The sequence below is a fragment of the Tiliqua scincoides genome, chromosome 6, assembly GCF_035046505.1.
Source record: "Tiliqua scincoides isolate rTilSci1 chromosome 6, rTilSci1.hap2, whole genome shotgun sequence".
Classification (NCBI taxonomy): Eukaryota; Metazoa; Chordata; class Lepidosauria; order Squamata; family Scincidae; genus Tiliqua; species Tiliqua scincoides.
The window spans coordinates 19116547-19132844 of record NC_089826.1 but is presented as its reverse complement, the minus strand read 5'-3'; the positions used below and the strand labels follow the sequence as shown (position 1 = coordinate 19132844).

At 44.4% G+C, this 16298-nt stretch overlaps 1 protein-coding gene across 1 annotated transcript; it reads right to left on the bottom strand.

The window, feature by feature from the left end:
* Positions 1-9210: 9210 nt before the first annotated feature.
* Positions 9211-12935, bottom strand: LOC136655713 (alcohol dehydrogenase 1-like). Its single transcript, XM_066632320.1, has 4 exons — positions 12909-12935; positions 11068-11328; positions 10074-10209; positions 9211-9353 (listed from the first exon to the last, which is right to left on the bottom strand). Exons 1-4 carry the CDS (start codon positions 12933-12935, stop codon positions 9211-9213), a joined length of 567 nt encoding a protein of 188 aa, XP_066488417.1.
* Positions 12936-16298: the final 3363 nt, after the last annotated feature.

Here is a 16298-nt window from a genome sequence, read left to right as displayed (position 1 = left end):
GGAAAAATATGTTGCAAAAATATGTTGATTCTGGACACTTTCCTCTCCGCTCTTGCGCTCCCAAAGAAACAAGAGAAATCATATTTCTCATATCATATTACAAACTGCTGAGGCAGAAGGAAGACCTGGATGGTGCCTTCCTAGAGAAAATAGCCAAATTTTCAAAGAGAGATGTGGTACAGGAGACTTCAACTTCTAGGATTTCTGTTGGGAAACGTAATCAACCAAGAGTGAGAAGTCAAATGAATTCTTGACATGCCTCAATGACAATGTTATGTTCCAGAGAGTAGAAAGGGGAACCAGCTATCTCAGACCTCATCCCTCCCCAATGGGAAGAAACTATCTGTCAGCATTTAGAAAGATGGGAGGTGACAGCCAAGAGGCAGCATGATATTCTAGTGTGAGTCTAGTCAAACTTTATTTCTGTCTGTGGCAGAGTGAATAAGGGTGCAATCCTAACCCCTTATGTCATTGCTTTCCAGCACTGGCATAGCAGTGCCAAAGAGACATGAGCTGCATCCTGCAGTTGGGTGTCACTCACAGAGGCCTCCTCAAAGTAAGGGAATGTTTGTTCCCTTTCCTCGGAGCTGCATTGCCCTTGGAACAGAGAAATATAATAACATTATTTGTGTTGGCAGCCATGTTTTCTAGCCTGGCGCTCGCAAGAAAGACTGCTAGCATGGTTAGCGTGCTAGAAAAACAAACGTAACTCAGGTGTGCTGGAAGGAGGAAAAAAATGTTGTCTACCATTTCTGGCACTGGAAGCTGAAAAATGAACACAGCCTGTATGTACTGAGTTTGAGCAATACCCATACGGAAATCTCACACTGCGTTTTCTAATCTGCACAGATAGTGGCCACTGGGATCTGTCGGACAGATGATCATGTTGTGAATGGTTTTTTTCCTAAGATAGACTACCCAGTTATTGCAGGCCATGAAGGAGCTGGCATAGTTGAAAGTGTTGGACCAGGAGTCACTTGTGTAAAGCCTGGTAAGGACAAGGTGGATTAGTAATTTGATATATTTTATAGGTCAGCTCAGGAACATACCTCTCAGACTAATCTTTGGACACAACTGGGGTTCAGGAGTGGGCTTCTTAGGGAGATACCATTTCCAGGAGGCCAGGAGACTATACTTTCCATCTGGGAACCTCCTCATCAAGTGGAAGATCATTGGTATGAGGCCCTAATATCACCTCCTCCATAATACCCAATGAACGTCAGCAGACAGTCAAAAGATGAACAGCTCACAGCTTTGGTGTTCCCCCCTTGTGGTGACCCACCACCACCAGTTTTGGCTGTTGCTAAATGCTTCCATTTCTAGAAGTCATGGCCCAAGGGCTGGACCCTCCTGAGTTTCACAGCAACAATCACTGTTCTTACACAGCCTCCTCCAGGCCACAGTATAATCTTGTGCCACCATTCCTTCACCATTCTCCTTCCCTCTGTGTCTTCCACCTCCCTCAGCCACAGGGGAGTGGATGCTCAAGCCCCCTCAGATGAACAGTGTATTGCTGGGTCACAATCCTAGGTTTGAGCTGAGGCAAAAAAAAACCCTTCAACCAGGAGTGGCCTGAATTGGTCTACCACATGGACCCCCTTTAAAAATAAGTGAACATTTTGTGCATGTATTAGCTACCAGTGTTGCTGCTTCCTCCTCCTCCTCCTCCTTGTAATTAAGTCACTACTTTACTTTTAGGAGCCTTTCAGTTCTGTTCTTGGCAATTATACTAAATAAAGTATTTTATTGTTGCTTTGGTTTTTCGTTTTTTGTTTCCTTCAAGGTGACAAGGTCATTCCCCTTTGTCTTCCCCAGTGTGGTGAATGTGCCTCCTGTCTGAGTCCTAAAGCAAATTGCTGCCTCAAGTGCCAGTAAGTTTGGTTCAAGTCCTCTGTTATCCATTTGGATTTTCCAGAAATACTGACCAGTTTATTTAGTATTTAGTCCAGTTATGAACCAGACCACTCTGATTCTCCTTCAACAGTCTCTGTGAACCTATTCAAAATTTGATGCCAGACAAGACCAGTAGGTTCACTTGCCAAGGGAAGTTAATTCACCATTTCATGTGGACAAGCACCTTCTCTGAATATACGGTTGTGCCGGAAGCTTCCATTGTCCGAATCGACAGTGAGGCACCCCTGGAGAAAGTCTCTATCTTTGGCTGTGCATTTCCTACAGGGTATGGTGCTGCCATCAATACAGCCAAGGTAAGAATCAATTAATATTAGCAGGTGAAGATGTGAAGGGCTGGCTTACTCAGTGCTGTAGAAGGGGATCCTATCAGGAATCATCCTTTAAGCCAGAGATATTAAACATAAGACCTGTGGGCTGAATGTGGCCCTCAGAAGTTCTTTACTTAGCCCTTGGGCTCTCCTGACTCCACCATCAGCTGCTTTCAGTCACTGAGTTGTGCTGAGCTGTCACTGCTGAAAGGGCAGTCCGCATGAATTGGACTCTCCTATATCTGAAAATGTGATCAAGATTTGTGTATTTTCTGTCATTTACAGCGAATGAGTTCCTAAGTTAGAAAAAGTACTTATTTCTGGGCCTGATCTTCTCAAAGACATCACTTCCTACTTTATGACATCACTTCCGGCCCTCAGGATGCACCATGAATGCTATTTGTCCCACAATGGCCCAAATCCAGGTCTACAGAGCTTGCGTCCTGAGTACACTTCTGTACTGCAGCGAGTCATGGACTCTTTACTCACAACAGGAGAGGAAACTGAATGCTTTCCACATGCGCTGCCTCCGACGTATTCTCGGCATCACCTGGCAGGACAAAGTTGCAAACAACACAGTCCTGGAACGTGCTGGAATCCCTAGCATGTATGCACTACTGAAACAGAGACGCCTGCGTTGGCTCGGTCATGTCGTGAGAATGGATGATGGCCGGATCCCAAAGGATCTCCTCTATGGAGAACTCGTGCAAGGAAAGCGCCCTACAGGTAGACCACAGCTGCGATACAAGGACATCTGCAAGAGGGATCTGAAGGCCTTAGGAGTGGACCTCAACAAGTGGGAAACCCTGGCCTCTGAGTGGCCCGCTTGGAGGCAGGCTGTGCAACATGGCCTTTCCCAGTTTGAAGAGACACTTGGCCAACAGTCTGAGGCTAAGAGGCAAAGAAGGAAGGCCCATAGCCAGGGAGACAGGCCAGGGACAGACTGCACTTGCTCCCAGTGTGGAAGGGATTGTCACTCCCTTTTCAGCCACACTAGACGCTGTTCCAGAACCACCTTTCAGAGCGCGATACCATAGTCTTTCGAGACTGAAGGTTGCCAACTACTAGTTTCAACACAGTTGAAAACCAAGAAGTTAATGATCCAAGGATCTGTTTCTTCTATCCCTTCCAACAACAGCCAGGCTTGGCAAGCAGTCAGCATTCCCAAAGTCTGCAAGAGCCTCGCAGAGCAATCCTAAGCATGTTCAAAGCCCACCACCAGTACTTATTCCCAAGGAAGAGAGCATGGAGCATTGCAGCTTAAAAGAACATTTCTTTTTCAACTTCTGCATCAAAGCAAAAGAGAATTTCCTTCTTACTTTCCCAGATGTATCCATGTTTGCATAATGTGTTGCACACTGGAATGGATGACAGCCCAATTGCAGCTTTCCCCAGATTCCTTTACGGCAGAAGCATAAAGGGCTATACCCTCCAATCGGGAGTCCTTATTTAGTTGCAGGCATGCCCAGGGGGACTGTGGGCAATGTAGTCAATTGCCTTGCCTTGCAGCCCAGGTCAAGCAACATATAGTACTGCAGTGGTTCTCACACATTTAGCACCGGGACCCACTTTTTAGAATAAGAATCTTTCAGGACCCACCAGAGGTGATGTCATGACTGGAAATGACATCATCAAGAAGGAGAATTTTTACAATCCTAGGCTGAATCCTACCCACACTTACCCAGGAGTAAGTCCCATTTACTGTCATTGTTAAAAGATTATACATAGTAGGTTGTTAAAAGTACAGATCTGTAACATTTCCCCAAATGCAGCAACATACCATGGTAGCAACAAGTCTAATATATTAAAAAATAAAATACTGAAATGAATGGGGACCCACCTGAAATTGGCTTGTGACCCACCTAGTGGGACTTGACCCACAGTTTGAGAAACACTGTAGTACTGTATTGTATTGTACTGCTAACTTTCCCAAATAGGGAACTAAAGCATATCTAAAGTGCAGCAACAGCTATACAGCTGATTCTCCTCAGACTGGGGGTTGGGACCTGATTTTTGATAGGTCTGCAGAGGACGATGGAAAGATGAGATAACCAGTGTTTCTCAGGCTGTGGGTTGGGACCCACTAGGTGGATCGCGAGCCAATTTCAGGTGGGTCCCCATTCATTTCAATATTCTATTTTTAATATATTAGACTTGATGCTACCTTGGTATGTGACTGCATTTGGGGATCTTTTAACAAGCTGTTAACAAGCTACGGTACTATGTATATTCTTTTAACAATGATTGTAAATGGGACTTACTTGTAAGTGTGGGTAGGCTTGCAGCCTAGGATTGTTAAAAAATTCCCTGCTTGATGATGTCGTTTCTGGACATCACTTCCGGTGGGTCCTGACAGATTCTCATTCTAAAAAGTGGGTCCCGGTGCTAAATGTGTGAGAACCACTGAGAAAACCGATTGCCTCCAACCCTGACATTATTAAAAAATCAGATACTATAGCTGCTAATTACCCTGCAAAGAGCTCAACTCCTGCAGTTTGCAAGCCTGTGTAAATATAGGGCGATAAGTGTTTGAGGGTCTTTTTTCTGGTTATTATTACTTATAAATGAATGAATGAATAAATACAATGTTATTTCTTTCTAGATTCCCTTTTTAAAAAGTCTGGTAAACTTAGGTGGGTCCCAAGAGTGTGTCATTTAAAAAAGTGGTCACGGTACTAAAAAGTCTGGGAACCACTGCTTTAGTTAATTTTCTCTCTTCTGAGTTCCAGAAACAGGAGCTGGGTAAGTTGAGGGTGGGGCCATGACTCTGTGGTACAGATCGTACTTTGCAGCATTGAAGGTCTCAAGCCCATGTGCTGAATAGGTCTGGTTAAAAACCTTTTCTTCATGTTGCATGTAAAGAACAAAATGGTTGGCTATGTAGTATTATTGTACTGTTTTAGTGAGGATTAATGCTCATGAAATTGTGATGTCATTAGCAGGAGCAAGGCCCATGAGAGGGGGGTAAAGGGGGTAATTTGTACCCAAGTCAAAAAGGGGGCCCAGGAGCCAAAGGAGGACCCCCAGAAATTTCCTGGGAACTTATATTTTCTATCTTACCTGGACTCACTGCCTGCACAGGATGCTGAGAGCACTACGGAGGATGTACAGTGGTGGCTGCTGCCACAAGCCATATGTGCCAGTTTGCTGAATGTGTACATGACACTCCTTAGGAGAGTGTGAAATCTGGGAGGAAACTGGCCTGCTACAGTAGCTCTTTGGCTTGTGGATCTGCTTACCATGAAGGAGTGTAGAGGAGCTCAGGGACACAGTTGTGGAACTACAGTTGCTGCAGAAGTACTGTATATTTTGGTCCAAACAGGACACTTTCCATTCTACTGTAAGCCTAAATACTGTGATTCTAATTTTCTGCAATACTTTTATATTTAAAATATTTTAGAGAGGAGTGTATCTGGTTTTCCATATTAGTGTATCTAGCTGCTGAGGCTGTGCACAGGTAGACCTGGGCTCCACATCAGAAAGCATGGTGGACCCGGGCTCCAAAGATTATTCTGCTGTCACTTCCCTCCCCACCCTGTTTTGCCCCTCTCCAACTCTGTTCAGCCCATACCATCATCACCCCCCACTCATTTGCCTCCTCCCCCTTTGGGAAGAGGTCCAAAAGAAATTTTGTACTGCCTGATAAAAATTGCTTTCAGAGGTCCTGAGCAGGAGTGTTTGGGTGCTCTCTGGACCTGAGTGGAAAAGAAGCATCTGGCTAAATAGAGGGCACACTGAGAAAGTTGCCTAGGGGTGCATGCCCAAATAGACAGCCGTCATTTTTCCCAGTGGCTACCTGAGAAATTGTATGCACCTCATGTAGGTATCTCATTAAGGCTACAATCCTTTGCAAATTTCTGGGAGTAAGTCTTATTGAACACATGCATGGCCTAGCACTCTAAAGTTGCAATCCTATTGACACTTACCAGAAAGTATGGCTGATTGAACTCTGTGGGGCTTACTTCTGAGTAGACATGCTAACGGTATTACACAGTAATATACCTTTCATATTTATTTGGGAAATTTTTTAAGTCCACTTTTTCAACTTTTATGCATGTCTTTAACTATAGCAACCCATTCCAAGGGTCTGGGATGAAATGAGCAAGATCTTTAACTGAAGTATCAAAAGTTTCAAAATAGAGGTAAGTGGCAGCAGAAGGGTTGCAGAAGTTAAATAACACTTAGGGTGCAATCCTAACTTCATGTTAGCCTAGGAGGGTCGCAAATGTGCTGTAAAGTGCATTTGCACCTCCTCAGGAGGAAGGTGTGCTGGAGCATAGAGGCTGCATCCAGCCTCTGTGGCAGCTTCGCCCAGGTAAATTGCATTGGCTGAGCTCGGCTGACACAGGGGTCTGGGGAGAGGGGAGGCAGGGAGGAGGTGGGAGGGAAGCATTTGAGGGGGGGGCAGGCAGGGGTGGGGCTGTTATGCTGAATCCCAACCCCCGTTCTCGAGCAGTGTTGTGTGGTTTCAAGCCACTCCGCTCTCCTTGGACTTGTGCCACCTCCAGAGGCATCTGCAAACACATCCCTAGATGAGGAACAGAGATGCAGCTGGATGCTGTAGCCCAATTGAGCAGCCACAGTTCTGCACACGTAGCTCAGAAAACTGGAACCGGCACATATCAGTTGTTTGGGAGGAAGGAGCCTGGAACAGCTGATAGTGCTATCGCTGATTATCTGACATGTGCTCTACATATAGCCCCTCAGATGTAATTAGCTCTGCCAGGAGCAGGGACAGGTATTGCAGAATGTGCCAGGAAAGGGATCTTGGAAAGATAGTGTCTTGCCAAAGGAGCTATCAGGAGCACAAGCTCACATTGTAAGGCTACTCCATCAACAGGGTCAAAAGTCTACATTTAATGAACCCATGAAGAAAAGCCCTGCAGGATCACACCAAGGATTTGTCTAATCCAGCATGCTGTTTCCCACAGTTGCCAACAGATGCCTCTGGGAAGCCCACAACAAGATGTGAATTCTGCACATGTTGCTTCTCCCTCATCACCAATTGGGATTCAGGGACATACTTCTCCTAAACATGGCGTTTCCATTTAGCCATCATGGGTAAAAGTCACTAATAGATCTACCTCCATTAATTTATCTTATCTCCCTTTAATGCCAACTCATCATTGCCCATATCTTCTGGCAGTGCATTATTGTATACAACCCCACTATGGCTTTATGGAAGCCTGGAATCAGGGTAAAGAACAAAGGTAAGCTGATAAGGTCATAGGGACCGAGGATGGGAAATGTTGTAGGAGAGGGAATTTTACAGAGTAACATTACTTATTTTTGATGGATTCAGCAATGTGAAATGGCTCTCTGCAGTACTTTAGGAGTGCACCAGTTCTAACCTGAGATGAGCTGGTCTTGACAATGGCTTGCAAGCCTTCCTCCCTCCACCCCACCATCATTTCAGTTTAAATAGGCGTTACTGTAGATGTTTTACATTTCTCCCACAACTCTTACTTACTAGTTGTAAATCTCCACAAGTTCAATACTTATATAAATGTGATTACCTGAAATTCTATAATGAAACATTGTTGAATATGGTCTGTTACACAAAGAATTTGCAGGATATTTTATTCATTTTGTTTTGTTTATTGATTAAATTGTATGCCATGCCACTCCAAAAATGGTCCAAGGATAGTCAGCTCTCTTCAGTGAATGTTCTACTAGCTGGTGGTCTTTGGAGGTTTAAAATAACAAGACACAACGAATGCTGAAAAAGAAAGGAACACACTTAAGGCTGCAATCTTAACCACACTTTCCTGAGAGTAAGCTCCATTGAACAAAATAGGACTTACTTCTGAGTAGACCTGGTTAGGCTTTTGCCCTAAGATGACATCTTATATAATCTCTTATATAACCTCTGAGACCCTGCCCTCAATCCTGTCATTGACTGAAAGTGGATGGGCTGGCACAAGGGACTCACAGCCCAATCCTGAGCAGCTCGATGCATGGAGTTCCCACAGCACCAAAATGGCTACCTTGGGATCCTGAGTGTACTGGGCAGCTGCCATTGGCTCCTCAGGGGAAGGGGACTTTCATCCCCTTCCCTCAGGTAAGGGAAGTAGCTCCGCAATGGGGCTACTTGATTCTGCAGCAGCTCTTTAGTCAGCCACACAGCCCAACATGGGGCTCCCTCCCCTGCCACGCCTTCCCACACTCACCGCCTGCCCTGGAATGCCTCCTCCCCACCTCCCCCGCCCCATCTTACCTCTCCGCTGCCAGGCGTTCACACGGAGCTCTGGGCAGTGGGCTGCGAGTCCAGCACCGGAGCTTGTGCTGGGCTAGCTTCAGTGCCAGGCCTGTGGCAAGGCTTGTAAATGTGCCTTTTGGCATACTTGGGACAGTGCGCGCCAGCAGTAAGCTGGCATGGCGACTTCAGGATCAAGCCCTCAATCTTTTCAGTACTAACATCATGGAAAACCCTCTCTGTGGAGACCCGCAGGGCTCCATCTCTTTGGAAAACTTGTTTATTTCAGGAACCTTTTAATATCTAACTGACCTGCCTTTTTTTAAAGGAATGTTATGATCTGTTGCTTTTCAGTTCTTTTAAATTATTTCCACTGATTTTAGTTCTGCTGCTACATAGTACTTCTATGCAGCTTAATTTTTTTATATTTGCTCTTATTGTTCTTTGTAACTTGTTTCAGTTGTATTTCTTATAGAGAAATGCAATAAAAATAATATGTAAAAAATAATTTCCAGCGTTATCCCTAACACTGCCCCACACACAACATAAAGGAATCAAAGTGATGGCCCCGATTCTCCTTCCAAATACATAACTAAACATGCTGCAAGAATCAAAGATGCAAGACTGTAAAATGCTAGATCAGTTTGATCAAAGCCATCTTTCTAGATGCTCCTACTGTGTGAGAGAAGACACCAAACAGTTTCACTTTGAACTCTCCTCTTCCATCCTGCCCCAGAAATGGCAGGGTTTTTCTGACATAGAAAATGTCTATGAAGATGAAACACAGGAGCATTACCTTTTCCCTGCATGAAGCAGCTCAAACCCTTCCTTGATTTTCTCAAAGGGCAATGTGTGACTTATTAATGCATCTGTATTCCACTTCTTTTTCATGTAATCAGAAACCAATTTAGGAAGATCGTCTTTTGTCTTCCAACCTGAAGGAACACACAAGAGCATTGCAGGTCAGCAAGTCTGTGCCACTTTAAGAAAGAGACAAATTGCTGAATGAAAGGAAGAATATTTGCACAGACTTCCATCCTGTTGTCCTCATTTAGCCTGTATAATTGCAAGCTGGATCACGTCCCAAGGACCCTGACAACTGGACTGCATTTGCTGAACTCTGTGGATTGCATTTGCATGGGCAAGAAAATAATCTGATAATTGGGATTGCTACCCTGGCAAGCTTGACCATTATTCAGACTCTTCCATACCTACAGAATACCCACTTCCTCCATTTTTATCTGAGTTTTTTTTCTGCTTACTCTCAAAGTTGACCAAACAAGTCTTTGATACCTAAGGAACAAAATCCAAAATGGTGGCCATATACAGCTTCTAAACTGTATATGTGATAATACAGCAAGTAATTGATCATGTGATTCTGTTTTATTAGTGGCCCCCAAAAATGTAATCTGAAGTGGCTCATTCATCCCCCCCCCCATTATGGAATCATGCTTTTGCACTTTAAAGAAGTATGATACAGATCCATGAACTTAAGACTAAAAATCAGAACATCCTATTTCAGTGAATGGAGTATAGACAGACACACACACATATATATAGACACACACACATGGACACTCTCTCTCTCTCTCTCTCTCTCTCTCTCTCTCTCTCTCTCTGTAACTGTCTCGTGATCTGCTCTAACCAGTCCACACCTCCAAGTGCACATCCTATTAGTTTCTTCCCTATTAGAATGTGCGTGGGATCAAAAGAGAGCTGTGACCCTGCAGGAGGTTCCCCAACCAGCACGCAAGTACCATAACTCATGTGACATGATGCAAGGGCTGCTGCCTGTTGGAAACAGAGAAAAATAAACTCATTATGAACAAGGCTTATGCCCAGATTTTCATGTAACTTTTTCTGCTATTGAGGGGCATTGGGTATGAAAAGAATGGACATGGAGGGCAGCTATGTTCTTGACTGAACAGACTTAAAGACCTCAGTACATATGTCCTGGCAGCCTGTAATATGGGCTGGAGATATACCTCAGAGAGCTGAAGGTGACAGAGGTATTGTTACCCATGGAGAGCTTATTAATCCCACTACCATCTGTATTCATAAGTTTTGCAGGTTTTTGTAATGCTTCAGAACCTGCAAAACTTGTTTAACCAGAGGGGACAGTCCTCTCCATCATTCATAATTTTACTTCATCCATATGATTCTATTTTAACACCTACATAGAACTGCCTTTGAATACAGTGGGGACCTTGGTATTCACTGATTTGGCATCCATTGATTTGACTTACCACTGATACCAGAGTCCGCCTTTAAATGCTTTGTAACAAGGAAAAAAGCACCAAGATCCAATTTCCCACCTTCGTGCTGTTAAATAATTATAATTTCATTCTGTTAGATTCTATTATTCACCCCATCTAGTGCCTGAACAGCTTCTATACCAATGCATTCTGGGGTGACAATGGAGGAGCAAGAAACCTAGAAGTGGGCCTTCAAAGCTATTTTTCCACTGATTTGGTATCCACTGATTTTTTTTAATCCACTAGGGGTTCCAGAACAGAATCCTAGTGGATAATGAGGCACAACCTGTACAGTCTGGAAATTTACATTGCTGTACAATGTGGCTATCAGAGTTTTAACTGATAGAGATGATCACTTCATTCTACCATTATATCATCTTCACGGGTCACACACCTGAGTGTCAGTGCGTCCAATGACTTCAAAAGCATAGTCCACACCAAGGCCAGTCATTTCCACAAGCACCTCCTGAATGGGCTTCTTGAAGTCTTGAGGAGAGATGCACTCAGTGGCTCCCAACTCTTTGGCCTTGGGAAACTTATCTTTGTTGATGTCAACTCCAATAATCTGGGATGCTCCCGCTGCTTTGCAGCCTATCACGACAGACAGCCCAACGCCTCCCAAGCCCAAAACGGCACAGGTAGAACCAGGCTCCACCTGCAAAGCAATATAAACAATGGTCCTGGACTGGGGCTTTGTTGTAGCAGGATGAGAGGCAAGGGAAAGAAAGTTGGGCACAATCAGGCCTGAGAAAATGTGGGGCAGACCAAAAGGGAACAGACACAGAGACAGAACGGAGCAGAATTCAGGGAAGATAACAAGATCAAGGCAATGGACAAACAGAAGGCATGGAGTAGAGTCAGGAGAAGGAAAAACAAAGGAATAGAACAGGAACGATGGGAATAAAACACTGAATAAGGCAGGGGTGTCAAACTTGTTTCTTATAGGGCGCAATCCTAATCCACTTTCCAGCAATATAAACAATGGTCCTGGACTGGGGCTTTGTTGTAGCAGGATGAGAGGCAAGGGAAAGAAAGTTGGGCACAATCAGGCCTGAGAAAATGTGGGGCAGACCAAAAGGGAACAGACACAGAGACAGAACGGAGCAGAATTCAGGGAAGATAACAAGATCAAGGCAATGGACAAACAGAAGGCATGGAGTAGAGTCAGGAGAAGGAAAAACAAAGGAATAGAACAGGAACGATGGGAATAAAACACTGAATAAGGCAGGGGTGTCAAACTTGTTTCTTATAGGGCGCAATCCTAATCCACTTTCCAGCACTGGCATAGCGGGATGTGTGCTGCAATGGGATGTGTGCTGCAGTGGGGTGGCACTCAGGGAGGCCTCCTCAAAGTAAGGGAATGTTTGTTCCCTTACCTTGGGGCTGCACTGCCCTTATGTCAGTGCTGGAAAGTGCATTAGGATTGCGCCCTATAAGAAACAAGTTTGACAAGTTTGGTGCTGTGGGAACTCCATGCATCGAGCTGCTCAGGATTGGGCTGTGAGTCCCTTGTGCCAGCCCATCCACTTTCAGTCAATGACAGGATTGAGGGCAGGGTCTCAGAGGTTATATAAGAGATTATATAAGATGTCATCTTAGGGCAAAAGCCTAACCAGGTCTACTCAGAAGTAAGTCCTATTTTGTTCAATGGAGCTTACTCTCAGGAAAGTGTGGTTAAGATTGCAGCCTTAAGTGTGTTCCTTTCTTTTTCAGCATTCGTTGTGTCTTGTGATTTTAAACCTCCAAAGACCACCAGCTAGTAGAGCATTCACTGAAGAGAGCTGACTATCCTTGGACCATTTTTGGAGTGGCATGGCATACAATTTAATCAATAAACAAAACAAAATGAATAAAATATCCTGCAAATTCTTTGTGTAACAGACCATATTCAACAATGTTTCATTATAGAATTTCAGGTAATCACATTTATATAAGTATTGAACTTGTGGAGATTTACAACTAGTAAGTAAGAGTTGTGGGAGAAATGTAAAACATCTACAGTAACGCCTATTTAAACTGAAATGATGGTGGGGTGGAGGGAGGAAGGCTTGCAAGCCATTGTCAAGACCAGCTCATCTCAGGTTAGAACTGGTGCACTCCTAAAGTACTGCAGAGAGCCATTTCACATTGCTGAATCCATCAAAAATAAGTAATGTTACTCTGTAAAATTCCCTCTCCTACAACATTTCCCATCCTCGGTCCCTATGACCTTATCAGCTTACCTTTGTTCTTTACCCTGATTCCAGGCTTCCATAAAGCCATAGTGGGGTTGTATACAATAATGCACTGCCAGAAGATATGGGCAATGATGAGTTGGCATTAAAGGGAGATAAGATAAATTAATGGAGGTAGATCTATTAGTGACTTTTACCCATGATGGCTAAATGGAAACGCCATGTTTAGGAGAAGTATGTCCCTGAATCCCAATTGGTGATGAGGGAGAAGCAACATGTGCAGAATTCACATCTTGTTGTGGGCTTCCCAGAGGCATCTGTTGGCAACTGTGGGAAACAGCATGCTGGATTAGACAAATCCTTGGTGTGATCCTGCAGGGCTTTTCTTCATGGGTTCATTAAATGTAGACTTTTGACCCTGTTGATGGAGTAGCCTTACAATGTGAGCTTGTGCTCCTGATAGCTCCTTTGGCAAGACACTATCTTTCCAAGATCCCTTTCCTGGCACATTCTGCAATACCTGTCCCTGCTCCTGGCAGAGCTAATTACATCTGAGGGGCTATATGTAGAGCACATGTCAGATAATCAGCGATAGCACTATCAGCTGTTCCAGGCTCCTTCCTCCCAAACAACTGATATGTGCCGGTTCCAGTTTTCTGAGCTACGTGTGCAGAACTGTGGCTGCTCAATTGGGCTACAGCATCCAGCTGCATCTCTGTTCCTCATCTAGGGATGTGTTTGCAGATGCCTCTGGAGGTGGCACAAGTCCAAGGAGAGCGGAGTGGCTTGAAACCACTCAACACTGCTCGAGAACGGGGGTTGGGATTCAGCATAACAGCCCCACCCCTGCCTGCCCACCCCCCCTCAAATGCTTCCCTCCCACCTCCTCCCTGCCTCCCCTCTCCCCAGACCCCTGTGTCAGCCGAGCTCAGCCAATGCAATTTACCTGGGCGAAGCTGCCACAGAGGCTGGATGCAGCCTCTATGCTCCAGCACACCTTCCTCCTGAGGAGGTGCAAATGCACTTTACAGCACATTTGCGACCCTCCTAGGCTAACATGAAGTTAGGATTGCACCCTAAGTGTTATTTAACTTCTGCAACCCTTCTGCTGCCACTTACCTCTATTTTGAAACTTTTGATACTTCAGTTAAAGATCTTGCTCATTTCATCCCAGACCCTTGGAATGGGTTGCTATAGTTAAAGACATGCATAAAAGTTGAAAAAGTGGACTTAAAAAATTTCCCAAATAAATATGAAAGGTATATTACTGTGTAATACCGTTAGCATGTCTACTCAGAAGTAAGCCCCACAGAGTTCAATCAGCCTTACTTTCTGGTAAGTTGCAAAGGATTGCAACTTTAGAGTGCTAGGCCATGCATGTGTTCAATAAGACTTACTCCCAGAAATTTGCAAAGGATTGTAGCCTTAATGAGATACCTACATGAGGTGCATACAATTTCTCAGGTAGCCACTGGGAAAAATGACGGCTGTCTATTTGGGCATGCACCCCTAGGCAACTTTCTCAGTGTGCCCTCTATTTAGCCAGATGCTTCTTTTCCACTCAGGTCCAGAGAGCACCCAAACACTCCTGCTCAGGACCTCTGAAAGCAATTTTTATCAGGCAGTACAAAATTTCTTTTGGACCTCTTCCCAAAGGGGGAGGAGGCAAATGAGTGGGGGGTGATGATGGTATGGGCTGAACAGAGTTGGAGAGGGGCAAAACAGGGTGGGGAGGGAAGTGACAGCAGAATAATCTTTGGAGCCCGGGTCCACCATACTTTCTGATGTGGAGCCCAGGTCTACCTGTGCACAGCCTCAGCAGCTAGATACACTAATATGGAAAACCAGATACACTCCTCTCTAAAATATTTTAAATATAAAAGTATTGCAGAAAATTAGAATCACAGTATTTAGGCTTACAGTAGAATGGAAAGTGTCCTGTTTGGACCAAAATATACAGTACTTCTGCAGCAACTGTAGTTCCACAACTGTGTCCCTGAGCTCCTCTACACTCCTTCATGGTAAGCAGATCCACAAGCCAAAGAGCTACTGTAGCAGGCCAGTTTCCTCCCAGATTTCACACTCTCCTAAGGAGTGTCATGTACACATTCAGCAAACTGGCACATATGGCTTGTGGCAGCAGCCACCACTGTACATCCTCCGTAGTGCTCTCAGCATCCTGTGCAGGCAGTGAGTCCAGGTAAGATAGAAAATATAAGTTCCCAGGAAATTTCTGGGGGCCCTCCTTTGGCTCCTGGGCCCCCTTTTTGACTTGGGTACAAATTACCCCCTTTACCCCCCTCTCATGGGCCTTGCTCCTGCTAATGACATCACAATTTCATGAGCATTAATCCTCACTAAAACAGTACAATAATACTACATAGCCAACCATTTTGTTCTTTACATGCAACATGAAGAAAAGGTTTTTAACCAGACCTATTCAGCACATGGGCTTGAGACCTTCAATGCTGCAAAGTACGATCTGTACCACAGAGTCATGGCCCCACCCTCAACTTACCCAGCTCCTGTTTCTGGAACTCAGAAGAGAGAAAATTAACTAAAGCAGTGGTTCCCAAACTTTTTAGTACCGTGACCACTTTTTTAAATGACACACTCTTGGGACCCACCTAAGTTTACCAGACTTTTTAAAAAGGGAATCTAGAAAGAAATAACATTGTATTTATTCATTCATTCATTTATAAGTAATAATAACCAGAAAAAAGACCCTCAAACACTTATCGCCCTATATTTACACAGGCTTGCAAACTGCAGGAGTTGAGCTCTTTGCAGGGTAATTAGCAGCTATAGTATCTGATTTTTTAATAATGTCAGGGTTGGAGGCAATCGGTTTTCTCAGTGGTTCTCACACATTTAGCACCGGGACCCACTTTTTAGAATGAGAATCTGTCAGGACCCACCGGAAGTGTTGTCCAGAAACGACATCATCAAGCAGGGAATTTTTTAACAATCCTAGGCTGCAAGCCTACCCACACTTACAAGTAAGTCCCATTTACAATCATTGTTAAAAGAATATACATAGTACCGTAGCTTGTTAACAGCTTGTTAAAAGATCCCCAAATGCAGTCACATACCAAGGTAGCATCAAGTCTAATATATTAAAAATAGAATATTGAAATGAATGGGGACCCACCTGAAATTGGCTCGCGATCCACCTAGTGGGTCCCAACCCACAGCCTGAGAAACACTGGTTATCTCATCTTTCCATCACCCTCTGCAGACCTATCAAAAATCAGGTCCCAACCCCCAGTCTGAGGAGAATCAGCTGCATAGCTGTTGCTGCACTTTAGATATGCTTTAGTTCCCTATTTGGGAAAGTTAGCAGTACAATACAATACAGTACTACAGTGTTTCTCAAACTGTGGGTCAAGTCCCACTAGGTGGGTCACAAGCCAATTTCAGGTGGGTCCCCATTCATTTCAGTATTTTATTT